Below are 21,342 nucleotides of genomic sequence, written 5' to 3'. Positions count from 1 at the left end.
TTCCCTCTAATACCTACATTTCTATCTTTTTATTTTTGAAATTCAAATTTGATCATATAGTGTAAACACCTTATGTTCCAAGGGAGTTTTGGGGACTTGAAAAAAGAAGTGTGTATATGTGTTTTCATATCTTTTTTGCGGTGTCTCCACTTAGTTGGAAAGTCACTCTGGGTACAGACATCTGGGCACAATGTCGCTGATAGAATTGAGCAATTTTTGTTTTTCTAACTTTTGTAGCTCCGGCCAGCTTCACATGGGCTTCTATCAGTTGAAATGATATCTTTGGCTTTAGCCAAGTGTAGGTTACTGGGTTATGAGTGCCAAAAATCATGAGTGGTCTCCACACTCCATCCAGTGTGGATAAAAGCAATATTATAAAATAATTATAATCTTTTGAAGCAGAGCCAGCCATGCAGCCTGAGCCCATCTTCCTTCATTAATTTGTATACAGTTCCTATTTTAACAGAACAAACTTTCAGAGGGTACTCACATGGGACTGCTGAACCAGCTGTACAACTTTTATTTTGAAGAAAAAAGTTGAGCCTCAGAACAGGCTGTTTTAAAGACAGGGAGGGACTTAGCTTTTCGGAGCTTGACCAGCATGTAGAAGGAGTGCTCTCATGGCTCCAAGAGCTCAGGGAGCTCCTACCTGGGTGCCACTAGGGTAGGAAGTTTTCTGTTCGTCTTGTTCTGTTTCCGAGGGTCCTGTGCACTTCTCTTGCCTGGATCACCGTGACTGGTGGTGGTTTCTGCACACCCTGCTCTGTGGGGGAGTGCCCCAACGTGCCTGTCTTATGTGGCCTCTATGGACACACTGCTTAGCTGGCAGAGAGCAGGGAAGTTTTCTCCCAGCACCCAAAAAGAGAAAGAGGAAAGTACTTTTTCCTTCTGGGCTCCTTGCAGCACAATAGACCAGGATAAGCTTCCACATTCTCTCCCTGGATTTCTGGAGTTGTTTCCAGGAAGAAGTTAAACTTTCACCTTTAAATGGATGACCATGTCACAATCAGGAAGAAACATCTCCAAAGACCCATCTTTAGGTAAGTAATGCTACATCCCAGTTGGCTCCAGGGCTATCAGGAAAAATAATTTCTTTCCCTTATCCTTAACTTGGAAATTCTGGCACTAAGCTCCAGCAAAGCAATAGAGTGTGTCTAAAGTTTAACTTCATGCATACCTGAGGAGTCCTTTTATTTTCTGTTTTCTGAAGCTGTGCACAAGCTCTTATCAACTCCTCAAAATATATTTTAAAAGCAAATTAGCTCTTCAGGCACATGAATGACATAGCGTTGGAAAAACTTCTAAAACATTATGCAATCCCTCGCTGTTTCCAATGGTTGCACAGCCCTCTAAATTGGAAATACTGTGCTTGGTTATTTCAACTGATTACACTCAGAGATAGTGTTTCAGCACAGCAAATGCTATACCTTTTTGCAGTAGTGTGTGGGAAGACAAATGTGAATTTGATGGCTATATACTAAGGTATATATATTTACAGCTAGTTCAGGAGTATCTTCCTGCAGTTTAGGAAACAGAAGGACAACAGGAAAAATTTTACATTGTGGTGAAATCTGTGGCCCGAAAAAATGTAGATACAGTATAATAGATTGAGTTAAGGTTTTATTTGGGGGGGGGGGCTCACTCTTTCTCTTGAGAACAGGAATTTTTTCATTGACTCTTTAACCCTTGATTCTTTAGTTACTTATGTAGTTTAGAATTCAGAATTAGGAATTTAGACCTTTAAAGAGGCTAGAAAATCAACACAGTTTCTGCCTTTTAAGACAGAAGATCTTAAAAAAAGAAGCTAATTATATATTAATTTTGTGCTTTCCCGCAGATAATATCCTAAACAAAGCGGAGATACTACATGCTAGCAAAACTAGACATTAAAGTCAAGTTGCAGTCACTGGTTGTTGATTTAGAATTAACTATAGGATAATAGAAGTTTATGGATGGAATTCCTGGCATTCTGTGGTTGTCACATAATGAATAAGAGTGGGCCTCAAGGCATATGTTTTATGTATTGATTAAGCCTTGTTACAGTATTATTAGTAGCAACAATATACTTTTGTAATGCTTAGAACAAAATGCTAGCTCAAATCTGTTTTACAGCCTTCTTAAAAATAAATCATATTGGGACGCCTGGGTGGATCATTCGGTTAAGCGTCTGCCTTTGGCTCAGGTCAAGATCCCAGGGTCCTGGGATTGAGCTCTGCCTGCTCAGCGGGGAGCCTACTTGTACCTCTCCCTCTGTCCCCCCCCCCACTGCCACCCCACTTGTGCTCTCTCTCTCAAATAAATAAATCTTTAAAAAAATCGTATTTAAATCTATACATGTGGATTTAAAGATTTTTTTTTTTTTTTATTTATTTATTTGAGACAGAGAGACTGAGAGAGAGAGAGAGCACATGAGAGGGGGGAGGGTCAGAGGGAGAAGCAGACTCCCTGCCGAGCAGGGAGCCCGATGTGGGACTCGATCCCGGGACTCCAGGATCATGACCTGAGCCGAAGGCAGTCGCTTAACCAACTGAGCCACCCAGGCGCCCTATACATGTGGATTTAATATCATAATCTGTGTCTATATTTTATGCAGTGTCAGCAATAAATAACCAAAAATCCAAAATGACCCCCGAATGTGTATTCACCTGCCATAATTCCTATGTAATTAATTTCTGTTTTCTCCCAAGTGCATGTGTGACTTCAAAAAGATATGACAGTAGCACAGATGATTCCAAACTGAACCCCAGTGAGGCACCATTAGAAGAGGGAACCTGTGGCAATTCAAGAAGCCAAGATTGTGTTGGATAAAATCAGATCCACTTGGCCAGTATCTTTAGTATGTTACCCCATGGGGAAGCTGTTGGCGATTGAAGCAAGTGGTCCTTTTCCACTGGTTTATGGCGAATCCATATCCCGTCCTGATGAATTGTATGCTAAGGTGCCACTCACAGGGAAATTGCAACTCATCCATGCTTCTGTTCTTTTTCATATAAAGTAATTGAGATTTTTGCCCAAATAATTAGAATACAATTTGGTAAATTCAAATGATTTACTTCATGATCCTGGTGACCTAGAAGAGAAAACATAGCTGCCAAAGAGGACATACTTTCACTCAGGCAACTGTTTCAAGCAAGTGTACAAATGGTCCCTGACTGAAAACAGGTTAAGACCAGATGTGGGGTTGGGATTAATGGGTCAGTTGGCACATTGATAGATGGCTTTGCTTTTATCAGGATATGATTGTTGTGAGGGAAAGGGAGGTAGAGAGTATCTTAATAAAGCATTCAAATGACTAGACATAATTCCTCAGAGAAAGTGTTGGGCTATATTTCGGTAAAACACAGCATTGACTTTCTGATAACTAGTTGTACTTTTGGGCATGTTGGGAAGTGCTTTAAGATTGCTTTTGGCATCTTATGCCCTTATCCGATGCTCCACTTCATCTTCTTTTTTGGTTTCCTTTCTCTGGTTCCTTGTCTTCTTGGGCTATTACTGGATTGTCCACCTCTCACACTGAGACACTCTTTCTCAAGCCTGCCTTTCTGTTCAGAGACCCATGTACCAGACTTTCCTTCTCAGTATGTGCTTATTCACACCCTACTTCCTAAGGGATTTGCATACTCAATCTACTTGGTAAAAAATCAGTGCTAGACTGTTTTGTATGTGTTAGTCACAAGTTTAACAGAAATTTTGTGAAAATAATATTTTGACTGTTTATAAATAATTCACTTAAAATTTTAGTCATTAAGAGAGGATCAGTCTGGGATTTTGGGGGAAATATCTGACATACTGACACCATTCAAGTTTTTACATACAGACTACTTTCTCCTGCAACTGAACCAAGAGCTTTAATTCAATTCACCTGGCCTCTCTGATTGATTATAAATGTCCAGAATCTGGACTACTGCACTGGGGCGGTCTGACATGATAAAGAAAAACAAACCGTGTCTGCCTTCACATGACATATCATCTAGTATATACCTAGATAACTATGGCACAGACAGATGATGGGTGCCAAAGAGGAGGTGACAATGTCCTGGGAAATTATAATGAGACAGATTTCAATGATGACTAATTCTGACACCTACGTGAATTGAGAGAGATAAGCCAGATTTTTTTAATTTTTGAAACTGAATAGACATCGATTTTTAATTAGCATAATCTCCCTACATTTCAGACAAGAAAAGTCACCCATCAAGTATAAAAAGTTAGTTGAGAGGCTTTAGAGTAGACAGTGGATGTTGAAATTCCATGGCTGGATATGATATCAGGAAGAATCTGAGAAATCTTACATATTCTTTAGATTCTGCCTCTAAGAATGTCTGTGTCTCCTACAATGGTGATTCCTGAATCATCTAACATAGGTTAGCAAATCTATGTTTTAAAAGTCTTTTGTGGAATTTTTAGGTATATATTTTCACACCAGGTCTGTGAGGAAAGGCAAAGGCAAAGGTTTTTTGTTTTTGTTTTTGTTTTTATGGCCAAGGTGGGAGTTTATATGATCTCTATTATGCATGTTAGGTGGAACTTGGGATCAGTGAGATTGACTATTCAGCCCTGAGAATATAGAAATGGTGCATCACAAACCTACTTTGAGGTTTTTGCCTGTAGACATTCCTGCAGCTCAGAATTGTATATAAAAATGATGATTCTCCCTTTACTCAAGAGAAATTCTTTAGGTTTTATAATTTTCCAGGAAGGAAACACTATCACAAAAGATATATTAATGTGTTTTAAATCAACAACACTAAGTTTGGGGACACCTGGGTGGCTCCGTCGGTTAAGCGTCTGCCTTTGGCTCAGGTCATGAGGTCCTGGGATCGAGTCCCATATCGGGCTCCTTGCTCAAAGGGGAGCCTGCTTCTCCCTCTCCCTGCTATTCCCCTGCTTGTGCTCTCTCTCTCTCTCTGACAAATAAATAATAAATCTTAAAAAAGAAACACTAAGTTTGTCCCTCAGCACATAGAAAATAAAATTACATGGAACCTTAAAATACAAGATGTGAATAAACACTTGACATGAAAGACCTCCCCCCAAAAAAGAAACAGTTTTTTAGGCTTTTAAAAACCTCTTTTTCAAGGCGCCTGGGTGGCTCAGTCATTAAGTGTCTGCCTTCAGCTCAGGTCATGATCTTGGGGTCCTGGGATCGAGCCCCGCGTCGGGCTCTCTGCTCAGTGGAGAGCCTGCTTCTCCCTCTCCCACTCCCCTTGCTTGTGTTCCCTCTCTCGCTGTGTCTCTCTCGGTCAAATAAATAAAAATCTTTAAAATAAATAAATAAATAAATAAATAAATACCTCTTTTTCTGTGTTACCACAGAGTTTTATCTCTGGTAATCATAATTGATCTCTTTGTATAAATAGATTCTTCAATTTATAATCCATTTCAAATGAATTACCTTTATATAACTTCAGTAAGACAGTTGCTGAAGACACTTCCATCTTATTGCATATTCATATTGCTTAACAAACTTTCTATATGCCCATGGGATAAATAAACATTCAACTTTGATGTCAAGAAAAATCTGTTTCTCCTAATAAAAGTACATCAGTGGAAATAATTCTTATCTGAATTTCATTGCCATGAAGTTTAAGTCTGGGTTTCTGTTATTATCAACTCTTCCTATTTGATTTGATATTTTATCAAATTCTATTATATGTGCATTGTTTTCCATTTGTTGCTTCAAATTCTTTCTAGGAGTAGGTAAGGAAAAAAACTAAAAAAATAAATTGAAACTTTCCTCACATGTTAAGCCTTATTTTGTGCTCTTTGACGCCAGCAGCCTATTGAACCTCTTCTGTGTTCAAAATGGATAAGTTATTTTTGTGGTGGCTTTCCATTAGAAGTAACACTAAAAAGCCACAAAAGAAATCATGCCAATAGTTGTTCATCAGCCGTAGATTTGAGAACTGGTCTATGCATCCAGGATCTGAGACATTAAAGTGCAAGTCAGATTGCTGCCAGGACCTCAGACTAATGAAAATCATGTTGAGATCTTCACAGCATTTAGAACATGCTGTTTCTTCTCTTTATGCCTTTTCAAAAGTCTTATTTTTACAAGTATCTGTTAGCAGAGGAATTCTGAGTGTGCTTTTGGCAGGCATACTCTCTTCACATGGAGATGGGGAAAGCAGGAGGATGAAATAAGAAAGCACAGGAAAAGACAGACAGATCCTAATTTTCTTTGTGGACCTAATGGGCATGGTTAGTAACCTATTGCTGCATCTGATTTCTAATTTCAAGGGTGTGATCTTTCAAGGGTGTGACAGATAAATAAATAAAATCTTTAAAAAAATACCGCATTTTATAGAAGAATAGCATAAAATATTGTTACATTTTTAAAATCATACACCTTTTGGAGTGTAATCATTTTTATTTATTTCCACATTTAAGCTCAGTGTATGAACATCAGTGTTATAGCTACACCAGAAGTTGCTAGTATGCAAGGGCTGTGCTGCTTTTCCGATTTTTACATGTTCATAAGGTGGGACACCTGACTGACTGCTGATTTATGGTAGTTTTCTAGGTAAAATGTCTGGATCATATTCAGTTATTCAGATATTTCAAACCCATTTCCTTCAGTGTTTTGGGAATAACAAAAAACCTGAACACATATAAAATATAAAGTCACTTCAAAATTTAAAGAAATTATAATACATGGATGGACATTGATATTTTTGTCTTGTAAATATTTAAGTATGTGTGATATTCTGTGATTTAATCCTCTTTTTAACACCTGCCTCTCACCAGAAGCACATATTTTAGACAGGAATATATTTAGTACAAGTCATCAGAGTGAAAAGTAATTACGTAGAAAATAATTAAGTGTGAGCTGATGAAGTAGTATATGTAAAATACCTTTTTTACGCAATGAATTTCCTCACAGGAGAAAGCTCTGTGTAGTTTTATTATATTTTGGAATCCAAAATATAGTAAAATTCTATATTTATGAAAATGTTCTAAGGGTTTTTGGTTCTAAGACAAAGTGATTGTGAATTTGTTTTCTAAAAAAAAGAGAAAAAAATGAATTTTCCTGCAATAGATACATAGTTAAATACTGGAAATTTAGTTTCATAGTTTTTTTTTTTTTTAAGATTTTATTTATTCATCTGACAGAGAGAGGGTGAGAGAGGGAACACAAACAGGGGGAGTGGGAGAGGGAGAAGCAGGCTTCCCGCTGAGCAGGGAGCCTGACATGAGGCTCGATCCCAGAACCCCAGGATCATGACCCTAGCCAAGGGCAGATTTTTAATGACTGAGCCACCCAGGCGCCCCATAGTTGGTTTTTTGTTTTGTTTTGTTTTGTTTTTTATAAATGATGACTTTTATGTGACAGTTAATTAATAGAAAAAAAATTATGTTTAAGTTATTCTCCCCTTGCTATGAAAGTGAAAAATACTTCTGGAAAAATAGACACAGTGAAATGAATTTAACATTTATGATGCTGTCAGGCACAATGTTAGTTAATAGAAGAACAATGACATTTTATAACCGATATTTATTAAAAATTAGTTTTTCATTGTTTAGGTCAGGATGTTTTTGCTGCTGGTCAAAGGTCATTATATGACTTATAAGGCAAGGAACAGACTCAAATTGCTCTTTAAAATGGACTACAAAGGGACACCTGGGTGGCTCAGTCGGGTAAACATCTGCCTTCGGCTCAGGTCATGGTCCCAGGGTCCTGGGATCGAGCCCCGCATCGGGCTCCTGGCTCAGCGGGGAGCCTGCTTCTCCCTCTCCCACTCCCCCTGCTTGTTCTCTCTCTCTCTGACAGATAAATAAATAAAATCTTTAAAAAAATAAAATAAAATAGACTACAAAGATCAAAGCAAAACAGCAAACACCTAAGAATGTAAGACATAGGGTAATGTTTATCTTGCAAAAGTTATCAGACAGAACTGTGCCTTTTATTTTTCCAGCTGTGATAAAAGTAGCTCTAATTTTTACGTGGTCATCACAAAGAGATAAGCCCCATAATTTGTCATACACTTTAAAGTCAGGCAGCAAGTAATTTACTCCTGCTGGTATTATTTCATCCCCAGTCAAGCAAATTTAAGCTATTTTTCAATAAACTTACCATCACCAGCAGCAGTAGCAGCAGTAGGTATTAATATTAAGAACTGCTGTTTATTAAGATCTTAGTGTATTTTTAATCATTTACAGACATATAATTCCTTAAAGAAGTAGTAGATCCATAATTAATAATTTTGGGTATAGATCCAGGAACAGAGAATAGATTAAAACACAGAAAAAATGTCTCTTTCTCTCAGGAGCTACACAAATCTTGTTTTCTAAGCTAGAGAAGCTTGGTGATAATTGTGTTTATCTTGGACATTGGCATGATTTAGAAATGGCTTTTGTAATGTTTGAAATGAGGAAAATCAAGATTATGCAGGTAAAATGACCTACTGGATAATTTAATGGTTTTATACCATCTGGAAATTTTTATATTTGGAATAATCAGTCTATTACATAGAGTGTTGAGGTTAAAAGCAATGAAAAAGAATAAGATTAAGGTGACCTATAGGTTTGTAGAGATTGAATAAGTTTAAAGAGGTCTGCAGTATTTATAAACTGTATCTCTTCAGTTCTATGACTGGACATGACATAATTTTGATAGTTCTCATGGGAAAGCTTCCATTTATTTATGTATTTGATTAAGGCCTCTTGGACATCCAACATTTCCTGAATTGGAACTGCTGGAAGTGAATGGGGCAGTCACAGTGCATTTGAAGAACAGAAGATAAAACTTTCAGATTTGCTATCTTCATAACATCCCAAGCCTGCTCCATTAAAGCCATGTGTTTTTGGTTTTGTTTTGTTTTTATGTAGAAACACTAATTCTGTGTCAAATTGGTGACCATTTTTAGTGTTTTGGTCACTGCAGCCTTTAGCATCTTGGATGTTATTTTTAGAGGAGTTGTTTGTTAAAATGGGTATTTAAATATTAATTATATATTTATTAACCAGTTGTTTATAGGCATTGACTGTCAGGGGCCTTTATTATGAAAATCACCACTTAAGGTTTAAAAATATTAATATTTAATATGACATTTTCAAAGATCAAAGAGTTTGGAACAAATTGTTTAGAGACCAATGTGATGATAAACAGCATGTTTGTATCTTTAATAATATAAACGTGGCAATTTTTGAGTCCTAATTGAGGAAGAAAAGGAAAATCCCACTAGGTCAAAGTCATTTTTAAATAATACCGTTAAATTAAAATTTGGATGAAAGTAGGGACATGGTGATAATCTGGGACCACCTGTTTGTTAGATATCACACCTAAAGTGATTCCAAATTCTTATAGCTATTCCAGTGGTGATGTCTTTGTGGAGCAACATGAAATAGAAAGAAGAGACTCTTGCAAATTTCTGTGCCTGCTAATTAAGCATGTCCTGCTCGGTTCAGCTGCATCTAATTTTTTCTAACTCTGAGATCCCGTATCATTTTATCTAGATTTCTTTTACTGCACATATCACTTCATCCTATTATAATTACTTGAGTAAGAGGATCAACCCTCCTAAAAAGTTTTTAAGATTTCTGAGGCTAGAATCAATATTAAATTCATCTTTGTATTCCCCATACCTTTTGGTGGAACGTGTGTCACGAGTAAGCACCTACATAATCTTCAAAAGGAGACTAAGTCAGTATTGTAAATGTGTGAAATAGGAGGTGGTGGGAGCTATGGTAGATGGGAAATGAAACCATTTAGTTTCACATTTTTAAAAACAGTGAAAGACTGGGGCACCTGGGTGGCTCAGTTGGCTGGGCATTCGACTCTTGGTTTTGGCTCAGGTTGTGATCTCATGAGTCATGGGATGGAGCCCAAGAGGCCCAAAACGGCTCCACACTCAGCCAGTGGGGAGTCTGCTTGAAAGATTTTGTCCCTCTGCCCCTCCCCCTGCTCGTGCACACATGTGCTTGTGCTCTCTCTCTCTCAAATAAATAAATAAATCTTTATTAAAAAAACAAAACCGTGAAAGACTAAACAAAATCCATCTACAGACTCCTAGCTGGCGACCCTTGAAATGAATGAATGATAGGGTGAATAATTTGTTTAGTTAGGTCTACATAATGGTAATCCATTTGCAGGGGGAATGATGGCCAGTAAGTCTTGGCTAAAAATTCTGGCAGCCATATCACAGAGGATTGCTAGAGGGATGGGTACTTGGTTCTTGTTTCCACTACTAGTTATGAATGAGAAAACCAAACTCTACAGTGCACTTGTACCGATAATCTGTATATAATTTTTTAGCATTAAAGGAAAATATGAAGAAACATATATTTGTCAAATGAATAAAATGCATTCCTGTTAGCCCCAACTTGAACTATTCCAGAATCAGCAAATTCAATGCCTATAGCTTATTCCCCCTTTGAACAGTCATGACTTGTTAGAAATTACTTTCTTAAATGGAAATCTGTCTTTCAGTCAATGCAAACTTTTTTTCTCTCTTAGCAGAGCTGGAATGTGAAGGATCCAAACTCTCTTTCACAGGACAGCCTTCCAGTTATTGCTGTTTATAAATCTCCCTAAAACACAGTGGCTTAAAACAGCATGAGTCTATAGATCAGCTGACTGCTTCTGTGATCCCAATGGGCTTTCTTATGCATCTGTGGCCAGATCATAGGTTTGCTGTGAACTGGCTCATTGAGGAGGACCGTGGATACATGACTTGAGTTTCTTCCATGTGTCTCTCATATCCTTCCAGTGGGCTAACCTGGATATTTTCTCATGGTAGTAGCAGGAATCCACTGAGGAAGCAGAAACTCACACTTTTTTTTTCAAGGCTCTGATTGAGTCTGAATTGAGGCAAGTTGCTTCTGTCCCAATTGGAAAAACCAAAAAGTCACATGGCCAAACCCAGAGTTTGTGTGGGAGAATATTACTAAAGGGAAGCACATATAATTGAGTCAATTAATGCAATTAATGCTCTCTGAAAACTCTTATGCTTTTTCTGATTCTTTTTTCCTTTATTCCATCTATAGTCCATCTTCATTCAGCCAGTTGAAGAGATAGCATATAATTTGAATTTTTATTTCATGTTGTTGAAATCTGAGAGACCAGTGAGGATAGGAAAAAATATATATATTAACAAAAGAGTAAAGTCCTATTGACTCTCATGTGACTGATGAGTCAAATATTGCTCACCTGACTCCAGAGTTACAGTGTGCCTGAGATTCCTGGTTAAAAAAGTTTTAAAACGTTAACCATTAAAGAAGTTTCACTAATTTCTTAAAACATGAGCTATTAAGCCCATACAATGGCCCACATTTTCTCAGTTTCTTTTGGAGGATTGATTTTTACCAAGTGTCTTGCTAACAGTCTTGAGACAACTCATTATTTTAATACAAACTGAATATAATTAATTTTGGGCAATTCAATTCCAATTTTCACTAAAACTATGACATGGAAAGGAGGCCTTGTAATTACTGAAATAAAATAATGCTTCCTTATGCATTTGAACCATATATGAATCTATCCATAATGTGTATTCTCTAGGAATTTGTGATTGTTATCTTTTAAAGATTTAAAAAAAAAAATTTATTTGACAGAGACACAGCAAGAGAGGAAACACAAGCAGGGGGAGTGGGATAGGGAGAAGTAGGCCCCCTGAGAAGTAGGGAGCCTGCTGCGGGGCTCGATCCCAGGACCCGGGGATCATGACCCGAGCCAAAGGCAGACGCTCAATGTCTGAGCCACCCAGGCACCCCGTGATTGTTATCTTTTAAAAATTATTTATTCTTTATAGTATAGATTTATGGTATTATTTTCTATTACTGAACCCTTCTGAACACCATTATAATGAGTAAATGTTTTCATAAAAGCCAAATTACATAATTCCTCTTTTAAATCAGTGATTCACAAAACGAATCTGTTGACTATTGACATTAGAATTGCAGTTTACAAAACAAGACAGAACAAAAACAAAACAAGCTTCTGAAACTCTAATTTCAGATATTCTGCTTTGGTAGGTCTGGGAGTAGAAAGCTTTGATATATGTATTTCCACATGCTCCCCAGTTTATGTTAATTCATAGCTAGATTTGGGAACCACTTGATATAATGTACATGAATAGGAATGGAAGAACAGAGTAGTGGGGAAAACATTTTTATAAGATTAGTATCATTATTGTAAATATAAACCACATTTTTCTTTTAGTTTTTTTAAGATTTATTTTTTATTTATTTGAGAGAGAGAGAGAGAGAGCACGGGAGGTGGTGGGGCAGAGGGAGCGGAAGAGAGAAATCCAAGCAGACTCTGTGCTCAGTGTGGAGCCTGACCTGGGGCTTGATCTCAAGACTCTGAGATCATGACCTGAGCTGAAACCAAGAGTCAGATGCTTAACCAACTTCGCCACCCAGGAGCCCCTTTTCTTTTAGTTTTTCATTTGAAAATGTCTATGGGTATAAGGGACCTATGAAAATGAAGGGGGTTGTTTCTCCTCTAAGAACCTTAAACCCTTTTTTAGAATGTAGGTTTATAAAGTACAGAGAAGAACCGCCATGAATTCCAAATCAATGGTTTTCAATGTTGCCTGTATCTTAACAATCACTGGGGAATTTTCAAATTCAAACACCCAGATTGTATCTCAGACCTATGTATCTCCTGGGTGAAGCCCATGAATCAGTGTTTTTTAAAACCCTTTAGGTACCTCTAATGTGCAGCCAAGTTTGAGAAACACTGTCCTAAAGTGAAGCACATATGAAATACAGTGACAGAGAGGGAGAAACATTTAAGGTTGAACACTGAAGTTCCTTCGATTTTGATAGGCAAGTGGAAAAAGAAGATAAGCGTTATCAAGAAGGTTGTATGACTTGAGTAGAGGCATGGGAATACAAAAGTGGGTAAAGTGTTTCAGAGAGTTTTGGGCATAGGGAGAATTCCTGATTAGCCAGCATAAAGCTGACCATGGGGAGGGATGCATGGCTTTAAGTGGTTAGGGCTAGGAAGTCAAGAGCCATACTGCATTTATTTTGTGAATATGTGCTGCCACCCATCTGGCTCATTGCTAAAACTGACAAATCTGATGAGCTGAACTCCTAAACTCCTGAGCTCAGTATTTCCAAAAGCTATTTCATCATAGAACACCTTCCCCTGAGATACTCTGAACAAAAGCATCAAATAAGTTTGGGAAATAATGCCTGTCATACTGTCCTCTTAGAAATTTATAAGGCATATTAGATTTTTTGCAGCAAAACTTAAGTTTCTTGACTCCGGTATTTCCCCAAATATATTCTATTGATATATAATGCTTATTAAAAGCTCCAGCAATTCATGTTCCAAGGTACACATTTCTGTTTCTCTAAATTTTCCCAAAATATACCTCCTTCATTTTTCTGAGATTCACTTTACTTCAGCTAGTCTTTTTTCTTCCCTTACTTCTTTTCTTAGTTATGTTACCTAGAAGATAGTCTGACCCCAAGAAATTTCTCCATAGTTAATATTTTCCATCTACTCTTAGAGAATCTAGGCAAACAAAGTTGCCTAGTTGAGAGAATAGTTAATGTTCTGTTACATAACTGCAATGGTGTGAGTTTAAAAAAAAGGAAGAAGAAATATTTTGGAAAGATTGAGAAATGAACAATATCACATTATTGAAACAGCTGAGGTAAATTAAGAAATAACAGATGGGAGTTATCTGTGGATTATCACGCCCAGGTATCATGTACACACAAGTTTGGCAGCATTTTACCTAGCTCTTATGTCTTTTTCCTCATTTCTTCCTGAAGAGAGTTTTTTTTTAAGCATTGCTTTTGAATTCACATTTAGCAAAATGCAGATGATACAAAATCTGTAAATAATACCATTTTGAATAATGATGGCTTATGCTTGTGTAGAATCCCATAACAAGAGTTTTGAAAAACATTTTTTAACGTCTTTTATACTATTCGTTTACACACTATCTTTATGAGGTAGAAAGGAAACTATGTAGATCTCCATCTTATAGGTGAAGAAACTGAAGCTCAAGGGGTCACAACCAGCTAGATGGGGAAACATTGAAGAGTACTGATATTTTTTTTTTATTCTTATGTTAATCCCCATACATTAGATCATTAGTTTTAAATGAAGTGTTCCATGATTCATTGTGCATAACACCCAGTGCTCCATGCAGAATGTGCCCTCCTCAATACCCACCACCAGGCTAACCCATCCTCCCACCCCCCTCCCCTCTAGAACCCTCAGTTTGTTTTTCAGAGTCCATCGTCTCTCATGGTTCATCTACCCCTCCGATTTCCCCCACTTCATTCTTCCCCTCCTGCTACCTTCTTCTTCTTCTTTTTTTTTTCTTAACATATATTGCATTATTTGTTTCAGAGGTACAGATCTGAGATTCAACAGTCTTGCACAATTCACAGCGCTTACCAGAGCACATACCCTCCCCAGTGTCTATCACCCAGTTACCCCATCCCTCCCACCCCACCCCCCACTCCAGCAACCCTCAGTTTGTTTCCTACAATTAAGAATTCCGAAGAGTACTGATATTAAGAACAAACAGATTGAGTGTGACTTGACATTACAGATTGTATCATCATAATAGATAGTGTTAGGGGACCTTAATTGTGTATGCCAGGCTGACCATACAATCTTTCCTTGAGGCATAGCCCATTCTCATTAGCCAAGGAAATGACTAAAAATCATCTTAAAAAATTACTTTGAGCCACTCAGAATTATTTAATAGTCATTATATTCATGAAAATTTTCTGTGCCAAAGGTGGAGCAAGAAAAAAACAATGAGCAAGAGTACATTATCATGTGTTCTCTGGCTCATATGATTTACTGTGATGACCATACAAACACACAGATTTGACACGTCACATATGAGGTACTTACCAGGAATTTTAGGACATGAAATACTTTACTCCAGAAGGAGTAAAGAGAGGAGGGGAAAGAAAGATAAAGTTCAGGCATTTGCTTTGAAAGTGTTTCTATACAGAAGAGATTTGTTGCTACCGTAGTATAAACATTTTTGTAAGCAATACAAAGACCCTTTTAGGTACTGAAGGATGTGGCTTCTAGGTTGTGCAAGACTAGAACTAGATTTCATTATAACTTCATTATGATTTCATTAATAGACATGAATAAAATATGATTTGACCATAGCCATCCTATCAATCTTTCTTTTTTAGGCATTGCTTTCTGTAAATTTTCTCATACTCAAAATGCCTGAAATTTCCAATTAGATGGTATTTTATTTTAATGTACTTTAGACCATTCTAGAGTGCCATAAAACTTCCATGTTTTATTTTAAAATATTTTACTTTATTGTGATTTTTTTCTGAAATATACTAAGAATCTTTTTTTTTTAAGATTTTATTTATTTATTTGACAGAGAGACACAGTGAGAGAGGGAACACAAGCAGGGGGAGTGGGAGAAGGAGAAGCAGGCTTCCCGGGGAGCAGGGAGCCTGATGTAGGGCTCAATCCCAGGACCCTGGGATCATGACCTGAGCTGAAGGCAGATGCTTAACGACTGAGCCACCCAGGCACCCCCTAAGAATCTATCTTCTAAAGGGAAAGTAAATCCTACATATTGTTAGGCAGAATAATACAATAACTTTAACAAGGCTATTTTCTCCCTCTCAAGAACCAAATATTTAAAAAGTCTTTACTAAAGAATATATATATATGTGTGTATATATATATATATGCGTATATATATATGTGTGTATATATATATGTGTATATATATATATAATGTATTTGTGGTACAAGGTGGCAAAGACAACTTATTTAAAATACATTCCATTTCTAAAGTAGATCCATTCTTTCTTGATCTTTACTTATTTAAAAAATGGAAAACACTTTCTGACTACATTCTGAGGAGCCAAACAGTTGTACCAAATGACCATTGACCTAAATTTTATATAAAAGTTCTTATTAATTCTGTATACCAGCTTTTAGACAAATCTATGTGGAAGTTGAGCTGCTAAAGTTAAATAATTTTGATCAGTATGTAAAATCTGGATAATCTGTTTTGCTTTATCCTTCTTTTTACCTAACAACACATTGTTTCCCCCTCTTTTATTAGCCCAGTTGGCAATGTAGCCTCATTTATCTATTTTGTGGAGGCTATGTCAATATTGTGCTGGTAAAGGACCCTAGCTTGCATCTAGTTTTTTAGTTTAAATTTCCGATAGATACCTAGATAAAAATATGATTGTTGCTCCTTCCCCCTCCCTGCTCTCTTCTTTCTCCCTCCTCTCCTGACAGACAGCAGAGTGTTTAGCATTACCTTTGTGAGGACAACTGACCATATTCTCAGAAAACCTAATGGCCATGCCAATTAGCGTGTTATCCTAAGGAGTTCTACCTACAACTGTAAACATTAGAACATTTAAGGCCACCTAGAGCTATGAGTTCAAATCTGAACTGACACTGGTCTTATGACTTCCAGACTTTTTGGTTCTGTATTTTCCCTTAAAGATTGGGATGCCAAAGGAATGGTTTAGAATTGCATATTTAAGACTTGTCTTAGATCAGAATGCTTAGGTAATATCTCTATATAACTTATTAACTTGGAGATGCTCATTCTAAAATAATTTTCCCTTAGGCTTTTTACTCTGTCAAGTTACACTTCAATCTCCCTCCCTTCCATTTATTAGACTTTAAAATGTAGACTGTCTGCAGCTTCCACATCCTCTCATTAACTTTTCTAGTCCCTTGCAAAACCACCTCTTCCCATAATCTCAACTATCTTCTCTGTTAGGTGACTTCTACATTTATATTTGCAGATCTCAACTCTATTCTAAGTGACAATTTACCTCTCTTCCCGTCTTTTAGACATGTATACCTGAATGACTTCCTGATACCTGATATTGATTCATCCCAAAGAGATTTATTATAACACCTACTTCCTCTATAAGAGTAAGTTCAGGGGAATATGTATGCTCATCTCTAAGCTTTGTCCCTTGTAGCATTAGTGCCCCATGAGATTTAATAGTTTTACACACACACACACACACACACACACTACTACTACACAATTTCCTGGAACTTTATTATGTTTATGTTAAATGTAAATATTTAAGAGGAAGATACGATATTTAGTGTGTCCTAAATTGACAGTGAAACCCTCTTTGTGTTGAATATTTATAAACATATCAAAGTCTCCGGTAAACTGTTTGAGAAATATTGCTTAGATGAACAGCCTAGGCTGTTTGTTGATAGCCTACCAAAGAAAGCATAAAATGTTTCCGTGTACTTCTACTCCCCTTGTCATTTCAGCTTGAAATCTGTTATTTTTGATGCCTCTTTAGCTTACTGTCTTCTACAACAAAATGAGTATCAAATTGTTTCTGTTCTGTTTTTTTAAAAATTACTTATTTCTCTCTTCTTTGTGCCTCTTCACTTTAAAACCTTTTCCCCTTTCAATCTAAAATTTTATATTTTTCAGATTAATCTTCTAATCTCCAGCCCTCCTTTCACAGTTCCTTGTTTCTAGTCATTAGATTCGTCTTTAGAGCTTTGTCATGGGTATGTCACTCCCTTCTTCCATATTTTGCAATGACCCATCATTTTCAACTAAGTGAAATATTGACTCTTCTGTCATTTGAAACACTTTATACCTACTTTCCATTTACCTCACCACCTTCCTCCTTTCACAAATCCCATGTTACATTCATTCTGGGTGCCTCATTGTCTTCTAGGACCTGTCACATGCTTCCCTTCCTGAACATATGTCCATTCTGCTTCCTCTGCTTCAATGCTTTCCCTCCATCTCCTATTTAAACTTCCTGTCTGTTTTTGTTCATGCTTCAAGTCCTAATTCAAATGCTACTACTGTCTTTATGAAGTGTTCCCTGGTTCATTCAGTGAAAATAAGCTTCTCTTCTCTTGGACTTTAGTGGTAATAGATTTTTTGGTTGTTTTGTTGTTGTTTGTTTATTTTATGTAATTCTGTATTTCTGAGCATATTTGCCAGAAATTGATATGATCATTTATTATTTAGTGGATATCCTATCTTCCCTTCTTAGCATGAACTTATTGATGATTGTCAAATAAATAAATAAATGCAGAAAACGATTAGTAGTTGATGAGTGTACATTTAATTTTTAAATTCTCTGTGTTTAGCACATATCTTGCAAGTTTTATTATTCTACATTGTTAAGGAAAGTGATTATATTACCCTTATGAAATAGAGTTTGAGAAATGGAAATGCTTTACACAGAATGACACAGGCTATGTGAACCCAGCTATGTTATTCTATTATATAGCCATGTATTCATTGTATTACAATTCTTACATATTCATTAGAGAGTATTCCCACATTCATATTTACGTTGCTAATCATTATTGTTATAGTTGGAAAACAATTCATGTAAAGATACAGGCTTTCTTTGGGGCATGTGGGTGGCTCAGTCAGTTGAGCATCTGACTCTTGATTTTGGCTCAGGTCATAATCTCAGGGTAGTGAGATCAAGTCCTGCATTGGGCTCCAAACTCAGCATGGAACCTGCTTAAAATTCTCTCTCTCCCTCTCCCTTTGCCCCTCCCCACTTGTGCTCTCTCTCTCTCTATTAAAAAAAAAAAAGATACAGGATTTCTTTAAAGTAAATAACACTCTAATAAAGGTTTATTAACAGTTTCAAACTGTGGAGACATTTTAAGATAGTAAATTAATTAATTGTTCATTATAAAATTTTGATTTTTTTTCACAAATTTATTTTTATAAATTTAGAACCCATTCATTAAGAGATATCTTATGGAATATCTACTCTGAAAATGGAGAAAGCAGAAAAAACATATTTGTTATTTTGAGCTCTTTATAATGAAAATTATTATTCTTATTATTGACTGTGTTTTGGCTATTTAACGATCTGATTCAAAAGTATCATGAAGAGACACCATATTTAATTTATATTACTATTTTTACTGGTAGGCCGTATGGCACATATAATTTTGATAATTCTGACCACTGCAGTTAAATGAGATCAGGAAGTTTGGAGGCTCATCAATATAAAGAGATCTTGACTTCCCCTACCCATATGGTATACCTAGCGATCCTCCCATTAATTCTGTTGTCATGAATGGAAGGATAAAAAAGATGCTTCCATAGACCTATCAAGAAATGAGAACATGGTTATTTCATAGCACCTGTAACTTCCGTTTGAAATATTTATCACAGTTTATAGTTATATACTTACATTTATCATTTGCTTTGGTCTGTCTCTTCCACTGGAATGGAAGAGATAGAGACCCAGACACAGACTCCAGAGACCCTTCTCTGGAGCAGAGCCAGGCAGTAAAAGGAAAGCACTGGAAAGGCTCAAGTTTTGCCCTGAGGGATCCTGGAAAATTCGAGGTTGGCATCTGCCCTCAGGCTTGGCCTCTGTTCCAGGTGTCCCCGCATGTTTGCTAGAAGTCTGCTGAATGTGAGCTCAGGATCCCTTCCCTGTGAGACTGTCAGCAGTCTCCATCTCCTGCTTCTGGGTAGTGTAGCCGAGGCCAACACCTCAGCCATCTTGGACACAATGGGATTGTAGTTCATGTGGGCCACGTTAGTCACCTCATTGTCTTTGGTGTAAAAAGCCATGAATTTCAGTTCCTCCAGATATTCCAGGATGATGATATCACTGAAGCCATTTCATACCCTGTGGGCCTGGCAGGCAGGCAGCACCATGTGAGCTGGCAGAACGGATGGGGTTTCATGAGGTTCAAGCCCTGTGGCCTCCTAACTCTGCCCTGGACTTGCCACCCTGGAATGTAGGCTCTGGGTCTACAGAATTGGGATTGAGTTTGCACAGGTCGCATCTCTAGTGCCAGTGACTAGTACACAAAAGGTGCATGATAAGTATTTGCCCAATGAATGAATAATGCCAGGGAATTCTTTTAAAGAGACTCTCGGCTTGTCTTACTGATTATCTAATTAAGCTTGAACCCAATATTTGAGATTAATCATTGAAGTCATTACTCCATCCAGGTGAAAATTTCTAGCAAATTATTTATAATCGAGGAGTGAACCTGGAGCCAGATTTAGGAGACACTTTAAGAAAAGTGCTAGATTTTGTGTTTTTTTAAAGATTTTATTTATTTATTTGAGAGAGAGGGAGAAAGCATGAGCAGGAGGGAAGGGTAGAGAGAGAAGCAGACTCCCCACTGAGCAGGGAGCCTGATGCGGAACTCGATCCCAGGATCCCGGGATCATGACCTGAGCCGAAGGCAGATGCTCAACCGACTGAGCCACCCAGAACCCCCAAGAAAGGTGCTAGTTGAAGAAAGAGAAAAAGGTTAGATAATCAATAAAGATTTCAAGAAAGAGAAGGTACAAAGATAAGGGAAGAAGGCTAAAGAAAGAAACAAGAGAAATGGCCTGTGTTAGGAGGAGAGAGGAGAATTAGGGAAGAATGGAGGAAGTCAACACAGAGTTGCAGAACAGCAACTGACCAGTATCCAGGATGGAGCTAGTAAGTAGCAGAGCTAAGATTCAAGCTCACATCTGCCAAACTACAAAATCCATGCAACATTTAAGTACAATGTATTTTCTCAAATAGCTGGGAGTAATAGCATGGGGGAATAAAAGATGGGGGGAGGATTTGGGTAGCTACTGTTTTTTTTATTGAGAAGTACTTTAAAACAATAGTTCTTTTTATGTAAATTGATTAACTAAATTCCATTGGCTCAAACCAGTGGCAATGCCAAGTTTGGGGCAATGGGGTCGTTCTCCTGGGATGCAGGCAGTAATAGGCTGACATTTTCTACAGAGAATTAAAAAGCAGTAATAACCAATTAAAAGTCAGTCTGCTTTTTATTATCACCATGTGCCAACAATTCTAAACAGTATCAGTGATAAAATACTTCTCAAGTGCCCTAGGCTGGCTTAACTTCTATTATATTGTATTACTGTATATACACAATATTGTGTATATATATATACACAAATGTATTATTATATATATATATACATACAGTATATACAGTATGTTCTGTGTGTATACATATATAATATATATACATATATATTACTTATTCTTTAATAAATGTATTCTATAAGAAAGATATTTTGGGGGAATCTCCAGTTATCCAGTAGTCTCCTGGCACGTGCAGACTCAGCTACTTATATTTGTTTCAAGAGTAAGCAGTCAGCCAAGAGGCCAAGTTCTGTTTTTTGGTCACCATGATATCATTTTCTTCAAATATTCTGTTTAAAATATATTGAAGGAAGCAAAAACTGCATTCAAATCAGACACAAATGATCCTGAACAATTATAAGCTTTGGGAAAGTTTACCAGATACAGTATCAATTTATGCTGACTTCTCTAGTGAAGACATTTTAGTGGCAATTTTTCAACTGCAGTTGCATTTGAAGGCTATTAGAATCAACCCAAAGAAACAATGATATG

General features: G+C 37.0%; 1 protein-coding gene across 1 annotated transcript in view; it reads left to right on the top strand.

Annotated features, from left to right (window-relative positions):
* The first annotated feature begins 580 nt into the window (after positions 1 to 580).
* Positions 581 to 21,342, top strand: part of PDE1A (phosphodiesterase 1A) — a 237,086-nt gene continuing 216,324 nt past the window's right edge. The window contains exon 1 of the mRNA XM_045868406.1: positions 581 to 1,040. Within this exon, the coding sequence (XP_045724362.1) occupies positions 988 to 1,040 (53 nt within the window). The 5' untranslated portion in view covers positions 581 to 987. The remainder of the gene's footprint in view (positions 1,041 to 21,342) is intronic.

This window comes from Mirounga angustirostris, unplaced genomic scaffold, assembly GCF_029215605.1.
Source record: "Mirounga angustirostris isolate CCGP_5_RB_7025 unplaced genomic scaffold, mMirAng1.0.hap1 SCAF_3, whole genome shotgun sequence".
Classification (NCBI taxonomy): domain Eukaryota; kingdom Metazoa; phylum Chordata; class Mammalia; order Carnivora; family Phocidae; genus Mirounga; species Mirounga angustirostris.
The sequence above is the reverse complement of the archived record's forward strand: the minus strand, read 5'-3'. Positions and strand labels throughout refer to the sequence as shown.